The sequence below is a fragment of the Pezoporus occidentalis genome, unplaced genomic scaffold, assembly GCF_034315485.1.
Source record: "Pezoporus occidentalis ecotype Australia unplaced genomic scaffold, CSIRO_AGI_Poc_V1 ctg37, whole genome shotgun sequence".
NCBI classification, from domain to species: Eukaryota; Metazoa; Chordata; class Aves; order Psittaciformes; family Psittacidae; genus Pezoporus; species Pezoporus occidentalis.
The window spans coordinates 8542491-8562392 of record NW_026915691.1 but is presented as its reverse complement, the minus strand read 5'-3'; the positions used below and the strand labels follow the sequence as shown (position 1 = coordinate 8562392).

General features: G+C 38.2%; 1 protein-coding gene across 6 annotated transcripts in view; it reads left to right on the top strand.

Annotated features, from left to right (window-relative positions):
• GLT1D1 (glycosyltransferase 1 domain containing 1) overlaps positions 1-19902 on the top strand; it is a 58408-nt gene that overhangs the window by 31614 nt on the left and 6892 nt on the right. For 4 of the 6 annotated variants that reach the window (XM_062631614.1, XM_062631616.1, XM_062631613.1 and 1 more), the window contains exons 7-11: positions 5113-5208; positions 6265-6314; positions 12626-12669; positions 14148-14268; positions 19616-19714. In XM_062631614.1, the coding sequence (XP_062487598.1) occupies positions 5113-5208; positions 6265-6314; positions 12626-12669; positions 14148-14268; positions 19616-19714 (410 nt within the window). Of the gene's footprint in view, positions 1-5112; positions 5209-6264; positions 6315-12625; positions 12670-14147; positions 14269-15895; positions 15964-19615; positions 19715-19902 lie in introns of all 6 variants that reach the window. The other 2 variants (XR_009967213.1, XM_062631615.1) reach the window with 2 other exon arrangements.

Below are 19902 nucleotides of genomic sequence, written 5' to 3'. Positions count from 1 at the left end.
GAAGTTCTGTGTCATCAGTAACTTCAATTAAGGAAACCATGTCAAACAAGCTGGAAAACTTGGCTGGTCTGGGCAGCTTGTTTTTAATAGTTGGCTTGTGAAAGAGACACAAGGTCAAACTCTTGATGCCAAGAGACTTGAAGTGCGAGTGATGGTATTTCTGCTGTGTGTAGGGAGGTGAACGTGAAGCATAACTGTGAATGGAAAGATTTAGAGTATCAAAAATACATGCCAGGTTCTTTACCTCTCAGCAAGGTAATGGTTGATATTTCTCACTTAGAGGCTTGCAGCTTTTCAGGAAGATTAAGGATTTGCAGTAATGTATTTATTTTTACTGTACATCTGTGATTACTACATTTTTTTCCCTGATAGTACCACGGGGAGTGGAGTTAAATGAATTTAGTCTTTCAGAATCTGGTTAGATAACACTGCTACTTATTCTTGCCTTTCTTAGAAAAACAGTGTCCTTCCTAATGTTGCAGAAATGATTTGGGGTTTTCCGTTACTTGTGTTCATGTTTTGCTATCCTGGCATCAAAGTACAGATTTTAATAAAGGCCAAAGTATAAACTATCATAGTGTGTCATGGTAGTAAAATAGTTGATGTGACAAACAGTTAAACAGTTTCAGATAAGGCACAAACTAGGAGACAGTGAAATCTTAAAACAGCCAACTGCTTATTTCCAGTGTTGCATTATGAAAATGTTTACCATGTTTCACATACTCCATTCTCTCATTCTGTCCTGCAACTGAAGACCTGAAAACAGTTTGCTAAAAATTAAACCCAGTGCTGTTACTGCATGCTTGCAGATGATGGGTAAGTCTAGATTTGACAAACTTCTGGGCCATGCCATGACTCAGTCATAGCCAGCAGGAGAACATGAATCCTGAGTATTAATCACATTTTGTCTATTCACCAGTATATTTTGTGCCAGGTTCCAGTACTATCAACAAATACATTGGAACAGCACTGGGATACCCTTTTGATCATGCAATTCCTCTCTGAAATTTGACGTGCTAAATTGCTGTGTTTCAATTTTGAGCAGCATAATACCACCTCTGCTCCATCATGAAAAAGGAGTTGCATGACCGTGGGAGTTCCGTGTCAATTTTAATCTTCCACTGTGCCTGTCTCATTTCAGCTCACCTGCAGTTTATTTGTTACCATCCCCATAGTTCTGTATGGCATATGAGGCCAGCATAACATCAAGTTGATGAGAGGAATGAGTTTTCGTAACCCCATTGATCTCTGTTCTTGTTTTGACCTTTCACATATTGCTAAACAGGTGCCCTGCAGGCTCAAGACTAGCTGTGGCCAATGTGCAGCTGGTTTTTATAGATAAAGCCAATGTAACAAATCAGACTACAGCAATAGACAAGTACTGACAATGTATGTGTAAAGGAACATCTCTTACCAGCATTAAACAATTGGTTTTGACACTGAAGGAGATGTTGATTACAGTGGCAAGACTTGATTTGCATTTAGTGTGTAGTGATTCTGAAGGGTGGCTGGAGAACATGTACCATGCAGTCTTTCTCTTTTTTATAGCCAGTGATTATGTACAGATCTTTCCATTTTGTATTTTCTTTGCAAAGCACGCGGAAGGATGTATGAACTACGAGAAAATTAAGCACAGTGTGGGGTTTCAAATCTCTGCTTTTGTAACACTAACAGAAATAGGAGAAACAGACACAAGCTGCTTTTTTTTTTTTTGTTATTTGGGTGTTTGCATGTCAGACAAGATGGAGTCATAGTGAATGTGTCAGAAGAACGAACCCCTTGATTGTGCCGTATTCATGTATTTCCATTTCAGAACTGAATCACACAAGGCAGTAGTGTATGAAGTAGCCTATCTGGGAAAGGCAGAATGACAGTAAAAATTCACATATCAAAAGTCTTGTAAGCTCTAGGAAAAAGAAGAACTGTCTTCTCCAGTTTTCATCCAGCTGATGGCTGTAGTTGGTAGAGGCAACTACTGCAGTTATTCTCTTTGTATGTTCCCCTTGTCAGTGTTCTTGTGAGGAAAAAGCATACTAAAATGATTGTTCTCTTGTACAAATGATGTGTCTTTTTTTTCACAGCAGGTGTGCTAGCAAGGCTTGAGAAAGCAATAGGTTGGGAAACAAGGCATTGTCTTGATGCATGCATTTAACCATTTTCAGTAAATGAGCAGAAAGCTAATAAGATATGCAAGTGCTGCTGAAGTTTGATCTTAAGTAGACAGAGAATGAGTAAACTCCCAGCACTAAGCAGTGGCAGTGATGTGCTGGGAAGGCAGTCTTCTCAGGAATGTCTTTATAAGCTTCTAAGTGGATGGAGTGGGGAAAGTCTGCCTGCAAAAATGAACTAGGTGATGACTAAGATGTAAAACATACAGTAAAATAAAACCACCTGATTCGTACTTCACTAAATTGGATTGCAAAAGCAAACCTAGCCCTTTTATGATAGGCTTTAGAAATGCCATGTAGAATCCAGTCTCTAGAACAGTGTATCCAGTATCTGCTATTTTGGAGAAAAGTACACAGAGTTTTGTGATACGGTAGTGCTTTGTAAAGTTGCATGAAGGGGGTGGTCTGCGGTGAGAGTTCCAGGTTGTGAATGTATTTTCAAAATAACTGTCAGATGAGTGGACTATTTTCATTAATAACTAATATTTTAGGTAATTTCACTAGTGAAATAATAGGATTCTTGCTGATGAGATGCTTGGGAGAAGTACCTATAAATGCCACATGAACTGAATGGCAATATCCCAATTACAAAGTACAATTGCCATCTGTGGGGCCAGTTGCTGGTTTCTGTTTTGGGTTAAGGTTTTTGTACAGGGAGCAGAATGGCAGTCAGTACTGCCCAGAATTGGTCTCTTAGGGCTTTTCATTGTCACAACACTTTTAACCCTCATCTAATAAGATGAAGAGACTGAAAGCCGTAAGACAGAAACAAAATGATGTTAAGGGAGAAGAAAGTTTATTTCAGGTGTATTTAATGTTGATTAGGTGTCCCTGCCTGTAGCAGGACACTTGGAACTAGATGATCTTTAAGGTCCCTTACAACCCAAACCTGCTTATGATTCTGTGATTCTGTGGTTAGGGTACTGTCGTATTGAGAGAGCAGTAATCCTATAGTCTGTGTGAGAACAGGAAGACGTGTTTTCTCACTACTTTCTGACTACCTTTTCGGTGCTAACTGTAAGGTTGTTCCAAAACAGCCAGAGCAGAACATTGATAGATGGGAGTTCATGGTGTAAAATGAATATTTGTACCATATGGATAGATAAAACGTGATCTGAATTTTGATGACACTTTCTAGTAATTTGTTTTGTGTGATTTATGTTGTAAATTGAAACCAGTGCCCCATGTCTTAAAAACAAACTGTTAATGGTCCATTGCACCAGAAGAATGCCTTTTTTAATCCAGATGTTTGTGTATTAGAAATTACAAATTATTTCTTGGTCCAATAGCCAGAAAAGTATTACTTACCATGTCTGCTGCAGCCGCTCTCAACGACTCAAGCTGTTTAAGTTAAATGAAATAGACTCAGTAATGAACCCTGTGACAGGGAGCATTTAGAAGTCCCTGAAATGAATTTTAATTTTAAAAGCAATAACGTTTGAGTATGTAATGAGTTTTTTGATTCTCCCTCTCCCACAAAATACAGGTTTGATGCAGAACTCCTGTTAATACAATTCCTTGACATGAGGGGAGATACTCCTGGCATGTCTTCCAGGGCTGACCCTGTCATTAAGTTACACAACACCATAAGGAAACATAAGATGCTACGAAGTTTGAGTGATCTTAAATTACAAACTGCATCAGTTCAGTGATGCTGTGTAAGCAGCTGAGTTATTCCTGCAGCTGCTGAAAAGTGGAAGGGAAAGGGAGGAGGAGACCTCAGGGAAGGGAGCTTTGCAGTGTTCAGCAGCAGCAGGTCACTGTGCCACCACAGTTGTCCTTGTGGCCTTCCTGGTGATCATAAATCTCACAGACAGTCATTCCGACCATACAGCATAGCCCTCCTGATACCTGTGTGACATCTCCCTGTATGGGACCGATGCATTAATGTCCCACAAACAGCCTGCTGCTGATGAGCAGCAGTTTTCTGCTCCTTGTTGAACTGCCTAATGTTAGATAATAAGTGTCATCTATCCTTGCCATGAGCTCAATAAATAGGTGAACTGAAGGACAGCAAACTGATTTGTGCAGTACAGTAAATCAAATGTGAACATTCCAGCCTTCTAGTGTTTATTAAATTATGTTGTTGTTATGTGTGTTCATTCAGCAATTTGTGGATTATGTTGGGTTATTATAAGCACATTTTAGAAGTCCATCACATAGTGACCCTTCTCCAGAAGTGTGTTCTGAATTAATTGTGCTGTCATAGAGCCCATGGCAACTGCAGTATCATACATCAGACCTTTTTCTAATATAGCCTACAAAATTATTTTTTGTGGGTTGTTGCTGTGTATTTACAAGATTTTTAACATTAAAAACTTGTATGTTGAGGTTTTTTTCCCCCAAAATAATTTTTCATTTGTGTTTCATAGCAATGAGGTTAGTATAAATGCTTTCCAATAATGTAAATTATCGTTAACTATTCTGTTTTCTGCATAGGTTTATATTAGGGATAGATACCTATGGGACATTTACCTGATCTTCTATAATAAAAAGTGTCAGATTACCAGCTCTAATCCCTGCAGCCATTGATTAACTAAACCTCACAATATCCTTGAAATAGGTGCTGAGTTATATGGATGCAGTTTTACACTTCTTATGGGTAGAAATACTGAGAAACACACGGATTTGTACAGTTAACCTAGTCAGTCAAAGCTGGGTTCTGGTATTCCAGAATAACAGCCATCATTTTTTTTTGTCCAAATCCTGCACGTTGCCTCTGGAAGTAAACTCGTGTGCCCTGTAAAATGATACGCATGATTAAGTTCTCCACTGAGTTGATCTGAGGATTGATGCAACAGCATGAAACAGAGGGAATAATAAGGAAGATTTTTCAGAATGCACCCTGTTATGGTTTTTACTGTGGTATGTGCTCATTCATGAAACAGTTTGGAGTGTTCAGCTTTTTTATCTGCATTTGGACTATTAAAGTTATTTGTTGCAGGTATTCCTACAGATACAGACAGTTTACATGTTTTTCTCTTGATATGTGGACTTCGAAGAGTCAAAGACCCCCTGTATTTAGTAGATGTCTTTTCGGGTAGGTACCAGCTATTTGAATACCCTTGTTTTGTTACTGGATTCAGATGTGTTTCTTCTAATGTTTATCAGCTTGGCATAAGTTGTTTTATTCGTTGCAGAAAACGTAGTAATATATTTGCATTTAAAAAAAGAAATGCTCATGTAACCATTGATGTGTTCAACACATTATTTCTGTAGTGCATCTTTTCCAGCCTGCTGGGAATAACAAAGCATCAAAATCAAAGCAATACTTGATGATTGTACTTGTTGGGAAAAGGGGTTTGCTGTTACATATAATATTAATGGAAAACAAAAGATGAGTTCATCTCCTTCAAAATAACTTCTTTATCTTCCTGTCACATGGCTGTTACACTGATTTGCATGTGTGCTAATTAGTATCACTAAAGTTACAAGCAAATTTTACCACCCATCGTTATGACTCCACACTGTAAATTAGGCTGGAGTTTTCTCATAGTCACATAGATGAATGTTCTGCCAGGTTCTGTTTGTCTGTAAAAGGTTCAGATATTCCAAGCCAGAAATTCAGCCTCCACTATTCAGCTTGCTTTTATAAGCCTTTAGCACCTTGTGGCACTTACTTAGGAACAAATTACGGTTTATTAAAGTAATTGGATTTGTTCTATTTTGGTATCGAAAAAGCAGCAGATTTCTCTTTTGCATATAACTGAGTATTAATTGTAATGGTTGGAGTTGCTTCTACATGTACCTTTACATAGGAGAAAATTCAAATAATTTTTGTCTCAGCAGCCACAGCCACTGCATTATTTAGAGCATTGTTCTCTCGAGATGATTCAGATTTAATATCTGAGCTTATTTAAATGACCCTTGAATCACAAGAGATTGCATGAAGTAGAAATGCTAAATACTAACTTTTCATTGGAATTCTGAGGAGTAATATGAGGGCTGAGTGTGAGCATGGCACACATTCAGTCTTTTAAGGAGTAATAGAATATTTGCCTAATTCTTTGGTATTCATGCAGCTGTTTGCATTGATTTCAGAGAAAGAATTAAACATTAATAATTTTGATTAATAAATTTTCTTCTTCTGGTTTAGATTGGCACAGAAAGGAACCCAGCATCCATCTGGGCATAATTGGACCTGCAGTAAGTTGCTGTAATTTTTATTTATTTGTCTTTTTATCCCTAAATACCTCTGTTTACTCACATCTGAGATACTGCAATACTTCTTTCCAAACCGCAGTAATTCTTTCCAAACTGAACCTAAGGCAGAGGCCTTCTAACTGTTGCAGAGATAAGAAAGTACAAACCTAGCACTTGTAAAGGCTAATCACAACAGGTCTGAACTATAGAAACAGAAGAAATTCCAGTGCTTGGACTTGCCAGGTTCAGAGTTCTGCTATCAGCTAATAGGCTCCCTCACTCAGCATCTGCATTGCAAAAGGGAAAGCAGCCAAGAGGATTTTTCTAAGGGGATACACAGTGAGGTAGCCCAACTCCATTCAGGTAGGTTTTTATTAATGCAGACTGTTACCAGGAGCTCTAAAAGAGTTTACAGCAGGTGTAGATTTTGTTTACACACACTGATTTTATTTTTTGTTTGTTTAGAAGGCTTGGGCTAATTTTGTAAAAAGCATTTGCAACTGGATTACTGCAGTTTTATGTCTAGCTCACGCATGTGACTTCATAATGCCGTTAGTCTATTATGGTCTCTTAGAACAAAATGTTTTGTGTTCCATTTGACTACAGAAAGAACTTTCGTAGGTAAAAGGTATCAAAATATTTGGATTCTAATACTGGTGTGGGTTTATATACGTGTGGGATAGTACAAAATTGTTTAGTGTAACAGAAAGTACTAAAAATGTGAACTCTTTCAAATAAAATAATAGTCTTATTTCAATATGAATAATTTATAAATGAGCCTATCAAATATTTTGAAAGGCAACAGTTGTCGAAGATTTTTTAGCAGGTATTGTTAATGAGGAATTGTAATGCTCTGAAGGTGCTATCAGATGTTCATTATCCCTGTTCTTACATCTTTCATTCACATGGAGGATTGCATCTTTGTTCTGTTCCATTTAGATTTTGATGGCATTTCTGGTAGTCTCAGTTTGTACACAGTTAACAGTTGTCAGCAGGTGCAAAATGATCTTAGGTTTCTGTCTGACACCAGAGAGCAAGAACAGAGCTTGGGCTGACAAATAGAATTAGAACCTGAGTGCATTAAGGCCTGGTTTACATATACCTGAGAGGGAAGGTGGTGCTGACTAAAATAAATAAAATTAGAAACTGGGTTGTTCTTGTATATTCACATCTCAGATTAAGCTTAGAGTTGGTAGCATTCCTTCAAATGAATTATATGTATCTTAGTAAAAGTGCTGGCCAATATTAATGTGAGACTTCACTTTTTCCCAGCAAGTCACAGAGCTCTTGTTTAACAAATCTAGAAGTTACAAATTCTAATTCTCTCTTTTCACGGTCGGTCAGTTAAGTGGCAGCTCCTCTGTGATTGCGAACTCCCTTTAGATAAAGCGCACAGTTGGGCTGCTGCCTCAAAATGCTGTCATGAATTTCTCAGCAATGGTTTGCTTTTCGTGATGCACTAGTGCCTAAAAGGGTTTATAATGATGACCATCGCAGTCATTATTATGAATTAATCTGTAAATTGGTGAGGGAGAGGAGGAAAGATGCCTCAGAGCCACCAAAGTGCTTCTCCTAATTCTGTGCTTAAATCACGTTCATTCCCACAGCTTCCCATAGCCTGGCAGAGGGACCAGGTGGAGCTGCAGGGAGACTGTCCTGCTGTTTCTGCTTCTAGTGTGTTGCCTATGCCAAGAGAGCATACTTTAAACTAAGAAAACTAATGGCAGCACTTCTCAAAAGAAATATACATGTACTAAATACATAGCCATAGCAGAAGTCTTGAGAAGGCAGCCTGTAGCCTTAATTTAACCAGCGGAAAGGTATGAGTAGGCAGCAGTGTCATACCAGACAAACTCTAGCTGATGCTAAAAGGGTACTAAAAGCTTCACTGTTGCATCTGGGTAATGTGTTCGTGTCCCTCTGAGTCTCCTCTCTGATTCGTCTTCACATGAGCCTGTAAACTTGTAGGCAGTCTGTTTTGTGGGAAAATAAATAGAATCTGAATTGGCAAATAAGAACTGTTTTTCTATTTTCTCGTTCAGTTTTGTTCTTTGTATATTTGGGGACATATTTTTTTCTTTTTAAAAGCTGTTTTTTGCATTTTTGTCTGCATTTTTTTTTCCATGCTAAAACGCAAGATGATGTGGAAGTGAACTGGTGTGGAAGGCAAATCTAGAGCAGGTGTAATGAAGCTGTGCTTTAAATCAAAAGATGCGCTTGCTGCCTCCAGTGAGGATTTTAAACATTTTGGTCGTCTTTTTACATTTGCTTCACTTCTTCATAAGCTAACATCTTTACAGTAAGCCACCAGAAATAACCCTGTAGCAGTGCATAGGACTGAACCTCCTCAAAACAGTTTATAACATATTTCTGCCATAGTACTAAAATATTGCTGAAGGACAAAAATAACTCTCAGCTCTGTTGGTATTTATCTGTACTCTTCTTATTCATGTTGCTGCTCAAATACAAAACCTTAAAACTACCAGTACCATTATCTGTGAAGCAAGTTACATTTATTGCGGATATGAAAAAAAATTAAGATTATAATAATTAAGAATATAAAGAACAAAGGAGCACGCACTGTTCTGTGCTTTGCTTTCATAAGATTATATAGCCTTTCAGTGCATTTACCATGCACAGTTGTCACAAATGGTGCAATCTAAATCATGTTGCAGGGTTGGCTCCTGTATGGTGTAAAATTTTTAGCATTTTTCTTCCAGTTTTCTTTTTATTAATTTCTATAATGAAATTCAAAACAGTGGCTAATTTTCAGCAGCTCCATATTCCAAGAATAGAATCTTATGAAACTTTAAGGCCACAAAACTTCCCTTCAGCATGCAACCTCTGGAAGGCCACTTTGTACTCACTTTGTAATTCTTAACCACTCTTGTGGATAGTACAGAATATTGCTATGTTTGTAATGATACTGTATTCCATTGACAGCTGTTTTTCCTCTGTCCAACTTCTTTTCATACCTACTGAGACAGTTTTAGTTGAATAACTTGCCTCCACAGATAGTGGGACCTATCTCTTTATAGTGGATTGCTGTTACCTATTCTGTTTTGTGGGCTAGTTCTAAAATGAACCAGCTGTTGAACACAACTTACCTAAGCAACTAGAGGAAGTCTAATAATAACCTGCTTCAGAATATCCTCAAGCACAATAACTGAGAAAACCAGCTAGGAGACAAAGATACAATTTCAGATTCTTTAGCCTGCTGAGGACTATGAAATTCTGCCAGGTACATCCTGCCTTAAGTGTCCTACTCACAGATGTTTTAAAAGGTAAGATGACAACTCTTCTAACCCTTTGTTTGCTCGTTCTGCAAGAAAAGCTTCCTGAAAATGACAGGTTTGTTAGAAATGGTGAAATGAGCTGTTCCAGTATCTTAAAGAGGTTGTATATTTTTCTTTTAGACCCAAAGTTTTGTTTATTTAGATCCTAGATCCCAGATGTTTTGGCTGAATTAAAATGGGGGGGGGGGGGGGGAAGCAAGCCAGAAGACAGTGAATTTCCTTAAGCATTTGGTGTATGGAAAAGATGATGTAGAATGGTTGAGTTTAGTGTGTTTGCAAGGATCTTACATTTCTGGTGCAATCACTGCAGCCAGATTGCGTTGCGTCGCAGACAGTGCTTGTGTTTTCAGTTGTAGGCAAAGCTTGGTCTTGCTGAGCCTATTCAAGTAATCAGTCAGATAAGAATTGTAATGTGGTGTCTGTCACCTGCTGCTGTGAATAAAGTGTTTCCTTTCACAGTGACGCTGTCAAAACCTCACAGTCCGGAGCAATTGAGCAAATTCTTCCTATCTGTATTGAATATGGTTGCAGATACAGCTTTTCATTCTTTAGTGCTCTGGATGATATTCTGACAGAACTTTAAATGTACTAATACCTGGTTTTCCCTTCAAAGTCTAGAGTCATCCCAGCATTCTAATGAATATGTTTCTGGACCATTGCTTCTGTCTGAGTTAATTCTTACATGGCAGCAATTTAATATAGTGTGTTTATAGAAGATTTCCTAGATTTTGATAATGGTAGGCTCTGTGCTTAACAGGCACCTTCATCTTTGTGCAGGGTTTTGATTTGTGACTTTCTGCACTATCAGACACGTCTCAGATATTTCTTTGCCTGTCAGCAGAGTAGAACTTCTCTAGCAGTGCATCTGGTCCTGCTAGGTATGGTTTCTTGCCATGTGCCCACTCCCCTTTCCATGTGTCAGTTTACCTCATCTGCTCTGATATTCGTACACGCAAGTTGCTTTCCTCTGATCTCTGCTAAACTGATGAAATTTGCAGCTCCTTAAAGGCTCTTCCTCTGGATGGATGGTATCTTAACAAAAGTCGATATCTGCCTGCTACATGGACAGGTAATAACATAAAATGTGCCAACAAACACTCTACCTGTAGAAGAACTGGATCATGGAGACGTTTTGGGTGAAAGTAATATTCTTTTAGTTCCAGTACCTTTTTCTGAGACTATGCTAAGTTCCTAGGCATCCTGCCATAGTGTGTTGGCTTTGCAAGCATTCACATCTTTTAAGTGCATTTCCAACTTACCGAACAGCTTATGTTGCATCTAATTTCTGTTATATTGAGCCTGTGGTTGGATAACTGTGCCCCCTCAAGTTCCTAAATGTAGCTCAGGGGATCACTTCTCTTAAGTCATTGCTACACCCATCCTGAAAGTAATACTTTATCTGAATTCTCATATTCAGGCCTGGCTTCTTGGAATATTTACCTATAGAAGAATACAGCTTAAAGGACTGTTCTGTGTATGAGGCAGATGGCAATTTCTTGGCTTCCACTGAAGTAGATGGGATAGAAATTAATATCTTGCAATATTAATATCACAGGCTGTAGTTTTCCTTGTCCTTTTAAAGGTAGAAGAGCAAAGGACCACTGCTCATTATATCACTTGCAAGTATTCCATTGATTTTAATGGAAACAGAGTATAGGCTCTCATGAGAGGACCTCAGCATCACAACAGCACTTTGGGGAAAACGCTGAAAAGGTATTTGTACAGAAATTAAGTTCAATGTGAAATATCCAAGGAACCTGTGACATGACATCCTGGTTTAATGGATAGATCTGTATCATGCCCTGTCATCAGTATCAGCAAAGAGCACTTGATTTTCTCCCCTGCTGTTACCAAAACTACTTTCCTAAGTAGTAATGCAGGCCTTTTATTTCTTGCATTCGTTAGTGCAAGAGTGATTCACTTGAATCATTTCATTTATAAAGCCTTGAAATAATTGATGTTGTGTTCAAAAAACACAATCATGGTTATAACAAACTCTGACTTTTTCCAGTTGTTTTCTAAAATGCTTTGATAGTGTTCTTTATATTGGAACGTGGAAAAAAACCCAAACAAAATGTAAGCATGCATTAAAAACCCCAAGCCGCGTTGTTCCCAGTGCTTACAACTGCTGTATGCTGTGTAAGCTACCATAAGTTAATCTAATATAGTCAGCCTTAAAAGTAAAAAAAAAATCCCTTTCTGTTCTTCATGTCTAGTTAAGGGTTTTCAACTTCTGTTTATTTCTTTTAATTGTTAAATGATAATCGCAGCCATAGCTAAGCTTTGCAAATAAACTGCTGGAGCTAATTGCTCAGCTTAGACAACATTTTAATAACTCTGACATACCGTCATGTTAGACTGTATTTTAGAGTTTTGTGTTTGTTCATTCTCAAACAAGCGGTTCTGTCAGTGCATAACATCTCTCTGCCTGTCCCAGTTTACATGCGGATTGCTTCCTGTATTAACTAAAGCCTGAAGAATTCCTGTTCTTCCTCGCATTGCTTACTCCATACACAAAGTGCCAAAGAATTGCTTACACATCAGTGCGTTGTTCCTCACTTAGACAGTAAGTTGTCAAATCGGTCATTTGAGTACTGTTAGCCTTAGCAGAGTCATCTGAAAACAGTCATTCATGTTAAATAGATCTAGCACTAATTAGAACCTGCAGCCAGAGAGATGTCAAGGGAGAAGAAAGGGAACCTCCTCTTCTGACAGCAGCCCAAAGCTATGCTGCATTAGAGGAGTCATTTAAAGGTTTAGAGTGGAGTAGTCAATTCATGCTCTGCTATGCTGTGCACTCAACCCCCCTAGCTGGGTATTCTGAGTGTCAATCACTCACAAGAGTGCTTGTCTGAAGGGTCAAATGTAAACACCATCGTGGTAGGATTTCAAAGCTCAGCACATTCATGTCTTTATTTTAGTAAAAAATGTGCTAAAATTTATTTTTCTTTTCTGGGTATTCAAACATGCTGTAGTGCTAAAGTAGTGCCATATACCTTTGTGTGTATTCCTTCCTAGGTTGATCCCCTTTTTACCAGTGAAGTTAAGGAAAAAGTTAAAAGGTAAGAAGTTAATGCTAAGCCTTCTGTCTGCTCCAAGTGAAGGCACTTGGCTGACTAGCTTTTTAATCATGTGCTTAAATGCTCTTTCATAAATACAAACGAACATATATGCACAACTCTATGGCTAATGAATTGTTCTAATTTCTTGGCATGTAATGTTCTCATACTAGATATTCCATACATTTTAAATTTCAGAATACCCAGTAGATCTCATGCTTTGTGTGGTTTAGTGTGATTTATGTTTGTTATGCTTTTAAGTCTTCTCCTTTCTTCCATCCTGGCTTCTGCAAGATTTTGCATGCTTGCTGTTGGTGGGTGAATGAGTAGCTGGACAAGATAACCCTGTACAGCTTTTATTCTGTCCCTAGTTTATATGCTTCCTGATTGAAGGATATAAATGTTAGAGAAATTGGATCTTTGTGTGTGTCTGCAGAATTGAGAATTGTCAGAGTTGAACAGAACCACCATGTAATAGCTGATACTATCTGATAATAAAATGTGCGTAAGGGGCGTGGTTTTCCATTCCATTGAAGCCAGTATAATGATCTTTGTTTTCTATCAGGTTATTCATGGGAAACATGACTCCTGCCATCATGCATTTGTACTCCAGTTGATACAGTTATTTATCTCTATAGAAGCTGGTTGTTAAAATACAATCAGAAAAGCAATGTTTAACAAAGTCTGCTTGACAGGGAGCTAGCCTTAATGTCAAATGCACTTGTGTTTCTATCTGGCTTAGTGATCTCATGTTGAGAGCCATGCAGGAGCAGGCTCATCAACTGGAGGAGATGCTGGCTTTTCAAACACGATCACCAGTCTGAAAGATCTGAGACTGCACCCATAGTTTCCATCTTTTTTAACACTTCACCCTTGATTCAGTTGGCCTTGATTAATCAGAGGAAGATGAAACAGGAGAAATTTAACCAATCAGAATAGAAAAGTACTTATAATGAAAGAGGAACCAGAAGAGATCTTTCAGAACCACATTCCATCCCCCAAAACCAGCAGCTGAAAAGTCAGCATCTCCTGCAGTTGACCATTCTGATTGTGCTCCATTTCTTAAGTACTTAAACTGTGTATAAGTATTGAAGTCTCTGCATGCATCCTTCCTATATTGCATAAATTCTTTAAGGGAAAATCACACCCCTATCCGTTGAACTCAGCTGCTTCATTTAAGTACTTACAGTGATTAACAGAGCAAGGTGTAATTGATCAAAACTAAAACTCAAGAACAACAGGCTTATAGCAGTGACTGATAGCAACTGATAGTGACTGACAGCAGTGTATACTGTACTGAATTTATAACCACATTTATCAACAGAAAGCTAACCAGAACACGGTGAAGTGGCAAGTGAATCTTAACACCAGAACCAAGCCTGAGTTGCTTTGACCACCTTCCTTCAGTGCCATAAGTTTTAGGAAAAATTGTTGGAGCAGGTTCTTATCAGGAGCCCTATTTGTGTGCATTTTATTTCTAGGGCACCTGGGGTACACTTATTACAGGAGATGCCCCAAGATGATCTTCATGCTGCTATGAAAAGGTGCTTTGCTGTGGTGAACAGCTCCATTTCAGAGGGGATGTCTGCTGCAATTCTGGAGGTAATTGCATCTTGGCGGTAAGGTTTTCCTGTGAGGTTACAGTGAATCTGAAATCGCCTTTTATTACTGGAAATGTGTGTCAACATTTTATGTCCATGTTTGAAAGCTAGTGAACACAAGCCTAAAATATCTATTTCTTCAAGTGTTAGTAATTAAAGTTTTCTTCTCTTGAACTGACAGGGGTTTTTGCTTTATTTATTTTTTTAAACGGCAATGTAATTTTATTAATCCTGTTAAATTAACAAGACAGACCTGAGATTGAAGAACCATTCTGATCTACTGGGGTTGTCAGTCATTATTCTTGACTCCACATACACTTCCTTGTAATGGTGCTAGAACAGACTTTCATTTATTCTTACATCCTTTCAAAAAAGCAATCTAAGATAAGATCTGTGTTTGGTTATTTAATTCTGAAATGATTAATGAATGAATGACACGTTCAATTTTTTTGCCATCAGTAATGAAAATTAATAACAGGTTTATTTCATACCTGCCAAAGTAGGGTGCTGCTTAGTATCAAATGCTTCCTAGGAAAAAAATAAATGTACTGGAAATGGAAGTTATTTGGGCAGACACCTTTTACTATTCCATTTTTTCTGGTGGCTGCAGAATGTTCGTTTGTGATGATCTCAGAAGATCATAGAAACTACTACATGATTTGTATTAATGACTCTCTTTTCCTATTTCTAGTAAGTACTTACATATTACATTTCCAGCATGCTTTTCTTCCATGTCTGAAAGTCCTCAGAAGTAAGACCTAAGTGAGCATTGTAAGAATTAACTCGTAACTTGGAATTTATCATGGAAGTTGTGTAATGGGGATAAAACAGCTGGTATGCTTTCAGAAGCGTGAGCATGTTAGTTCAGGTGCACATGGGCTACAAGCAAATGAGTTACCAATTGCAGGTGCAAACTGAAATCTTGCATTATAGTAAGGGCAGTTCAGCAGACGTGGCATAGGTGTTGTGAGACAACAGCTTCAGTCCCAGCTGAGTCAGGATATTCTACAAGCAGAATCAGGTCTTCAGTTACTACTTGAGAGACTACCTAAAGCTTGTGTTTTTTAGTACCTCAGACCTGTCTGATTTCTTCTGAAGTTACAAGGGTTTTGGTATTGTATGTCTGTTTACTAGACAGTTGTACAGTGGGATTTGATGACATGCTTATAAAATACCCTACTGTAAAAATCCCTCTCTCAAAGGAAGTGTCAGTCTAAGTCCCTGCTTGAGATGGCCAGCACTAGGGAGAGCCATCTGTTAAGTTCTTATACACTGTTTTCTGCCTTATTAATTTAACAAGAAGACTTCTGGTCCTAGGCTGGAAATAACATCTTGCTTGAATTTGGAAATGCAACTTTAATTCTCCTGAAAGTTCAAAATTTAACAAGGTCATGAATCTGTAAACAACAGTATTTTAGTATGAGATAAATATATAATAGATAAAAGAGATAAATACATAATCATATCTATTTCAACCTGCCTTAAGGTATGAAATCACTAGAAGCCATAACTAATTACTTTGTCATCTAGTACTGAGATTTTGCCGTAACTGATCTGTTTTCTGTTTGGCATTTGAAGAAGAGAACACAAACATTATAGCAAGTATTTAAAATGTATCTCTTCCTCAGAAAGCTCAGGAGTTCTGCATGTTCCTGGGCATGTGATGGTGAAAAAGGCATTACTACTGGAAAAGCTTGTATGTTCTCTATCTAGTTGGTAAGAACAAGATTTAGATTCCAGCACCGTTTCATTGGAGTACTTTTCCTGTGCTCTAAAGACTATTCCAACTGTTATAAAAACTATCACATTGTTAGGCTTTTACAAAGGAAAAAAAGAAAGGCCAATTAGAGAAAATAATCATAGAAAAGGAAGATGGCCAGACTTTATTCTGCTGTAGGGCAAAATCCAGTCTTAGACATCATGTGAAGTTCAGGCCTAGTAGTTTGGAATATAAGCTGTAGCACACTATAAAGAGAAATGAAGGGATTTTATAGAGCAGTAAAATTGAAGAGGGGCCAACAAAAAGATGTGTAGGCTAGGAGGAAGGGAATGAGGGACAGTCCAGACAAAATAGTAAATAAAACCTGTCTTTACTCTATAAGCTTTATACTGCTGTTTAGAAATGCTTCCAAAGCTGAAATTTACATCCTGCGTCCTTCTGAAACAGCATTAAAACACATTTGCAGTCAGAATAATGTAACAAAACAGATGGCCAATGGACTAAATTGTTATTTTATGCTATTATTTGTGGAACCTAGGTCAGTAAATTATACATATTTTCAACAATGTAAATTATTTTTTTTTATTGCTTAAAAATAGACTATCTAAATTAAATTTTAAGCCACTTCATGCAGTAATTATTTACAGCCCAATCCATTTGTTTAAAGCTCGCTGTTATAAAGGCAGCCCCTCATCTCATGTATTTGGCCATCTGTTCTGTCTTTCAGAAGCTATAATTCATTGGTACCTATGTGTTTTGGGACCTGAAAGCTTCCTTATGAAGCAGTTACCGCCCTCCAACTCTATGAGACAGAACAAACGTCTTTCCCTTTAGATTTCAGAAACTACAAAAAATTAAATATAAACTTAGTGATCAACTCTAATGAATCATCAACTATTTAGCATTCAGAAATAGATGTGAATGAACATATCTTGAAGAGATCTATTTTAAGTGTGTGCTACAGTCCAATCTAAACTTCACTACAGCAATACTGTGCCAGCCTATGCAATCACACTGTTAGGTACAGTCCAACACAGAACTGCCTCAGGCCATTCACACACATACTTGATGTTCACTGTCTATGTGCACAGTGTCCACTATCCACTGACATGCTGAATCCAAACTCCCGTCTGTCTTGCCGGTAACTGTTCTTGGGGATAGTAGCACTTTAGCCATCAGTCCTCACGTGGTTGTGCTGCGGTTTTCATGTTGTCTTCCTTTCCTTCCTTCCTTCTTCCTGGTGCTCTTTCCCTTGAGTGGACAATCGCTTGTTTGGAAAGTAGTCAGACTTGAAATACTCTTACAGTTTTGTAAAAGGAGAGATCCAGAGGTGAGGAGAAGGCCTCAGGCAGGTGACAGTGACCACTGCCACTGTCAAGCTCTTCATTTTCAGTTCACACGGTCAAAAAAATGTCTACGCTCCCAGGTCACTGAACATCTATGAATGAAGTCAAGAGCCAGCAGACTGAACACAAGGGCATTTAAGCCTGTCAACAGAAAGGTCTGAAAAACAGCTGACTCAGCCATTCTCTTTTAGAAGATGTTGATGCTTCTGAGGTAACCCTGTGTTAGGGCCGTGGTTGGGTAATTAGAGCCAAAAGCCATGTCCTTGATCTGCAGACTGAAAACCTGTCAGACGGAGTGGCGCACCGATCTGTTTCATTTCCTGGGTGAACTTCAAAGTTCTGTGAACTTTACTGATAAGTACATACTGTCATCATATCGTTTTTGCAAATCTACCTTTGGAAGACAGATTTGTTTAACAGTGAAGTCAGAGCAAATGACAAAATTATTGCATTTCCTCTCACAAAAAGACTTTTTAGTTTTAAAAACCCTGCACCTCAACAACTCCAGACACTTAAATTCAGAAATCTGTAGTTTTTACATTTCTCATTTATTTAATCTGGGCTGTGTTCACTTAGTTAATCTATTTGTCTGAATTACCTCCAGCTGACCCAGTAGTTTCTGATACAAAGAGTAGAAGACGTTATTTCGAGTGTTGTTATTTTTAGTGCCAACTAGTGCAAAGCAGATGTTTGTTCCAGAAGGACTATAGAATTTCCATGTCCAGCGTATATTCACCTGCAGTGGTGATTTAAGCAGCATTTCTCTTAGATATTTTAAGCTATTAAGACCTGTTGCTATGTCTCAGAAGTCCCTCACTGTTCTAGACATAATTGGTTCTATATCAGCCAGGATCTTTTTGTCTTCAGTTTTGTCTGAGCTATAAAATACCATGGTTCTCCTTGCAGTTCTGTTTTCTTACTATGTAGACTGAAGGAAAATTGCTAGCCATCCAGGAGTGTAATGACAGTAATTAAAAATGCATTCACTTTGAAGTGACAGGGGATCGGTATGAAACAGATTGAAGGTTTGGGGGAGTGAATTCGTTTCTCGTTTGACACCGTGATAATTGTAAGAGATGAGTTTTTGCGGTTTTACAGTCAGTGCATCTCAAGACATCCGAATTCATCAATAGTAATTAAAGTTTCAGATCAGGATATGCATGAGTAACGGAGCTGAATGGCCAGGGTTTGCACACCAGTTACTGCAAAATCTAAGCTGTATATTTTAAAGTTGCCAGGCATTAGGGCGCTTGGAAGTGGTTTATTAGCTGTGCTACCTCTCTGCTCCTGATTCTGCAGGCAACCTGGAATGCTACCATGTTAAGACCCCACACTTCTTTTCCTTTTTTTATGCATATGCATAAATGCACACATACATATGCATAGAAATAAATGAGTAAACACATCAAGCAACCGCCCTATAATTTCTGTGGACTCAAATCCTGCTTCTTCAGATGTATTCCTTGGTCTGTGAGGAGTCCCATAGCAATAGCTTTGTAGGTAATATGTTTTGAAAGCGTAATGTGTTCTGAAAGCATAACCTTTTCTCTCCTCTCCTTGGTATAGTTCAGTCAGAAGCTGCATCACTGCATACTTCTGTGCAGCCCCTGAATGCCCAAAGTCCAAGACAGCCTATAGTCACAGATGCTGTCAAAAGACAAACTCCTTCCACAGTCCTATATGACCCCTAGGAATCAGAGCTGAGAAGGAGCCAAGCAATTTACACGGTCACCTTCACTGTCGTTGAGCTGCCCACCTCTGTCCAGTTCTGCACATGTTACAGAAAGTCTGTGGAAAAAAATAAAGTGGTTTAATGGAACAAAGGAACAGATACTTTGGTGGGGAGAAGTGGCTTTTTGTGCTATGAACTAATCTTCTCATCTGTGCATAATAACAGTAGGAGTTACAGTGACAACCTTTCATCTGAACTTTAATTTTATCCTCTTCAAGCCTGTAACATGTCAGGAGCTTCCTTCCAATGGGAAACAAACTGCATACTTTCAGATGGAAAAGCATAAACAATGAAGCAGCTATTTGTTAAAGTTCTGGATTGATAATATGTTCTAAGTTACAGTACTAACAAAAGGATAAACAAAATATTTCAGAGAAGTTCCATATAGGAGATCACCTTCGACGTGGTAGCTTTCAACTAAAAATCTGGAGAGATGGGAAAGAAAGTCTGGTTTGTTGTTTCTGCCTTTCATTTTAAAGTTGTCATCATTTACATCTCAAAATCCCTGAATCCTAATAAACTGTTGTTTCCTCTTTCTGCGTTCCTCTAGGCAATGGATTTAAACATTCCAGTGCTGGCAAGGAACATTCCTGGGAATGCAGCAATAATAAAACATAAGGAAACAGGACTGCTATTTTCAAATCCTCAGGTAAGAAAACAACAGATCTTAGACCTTTCCCTTCCAAAGCCTAGGTTCATTTTCCATGTTTGTGTTTGCAAACTTGGCTTTTCCTCTCAGCAGCTTTTTCTCAGATTCTCCTACAATCCTGTGTTTTAGACTGCCTTTCTTTGCATTCACTTTGCAGTTCACTAAACTCTGACTAGGTGTCAGCCTTG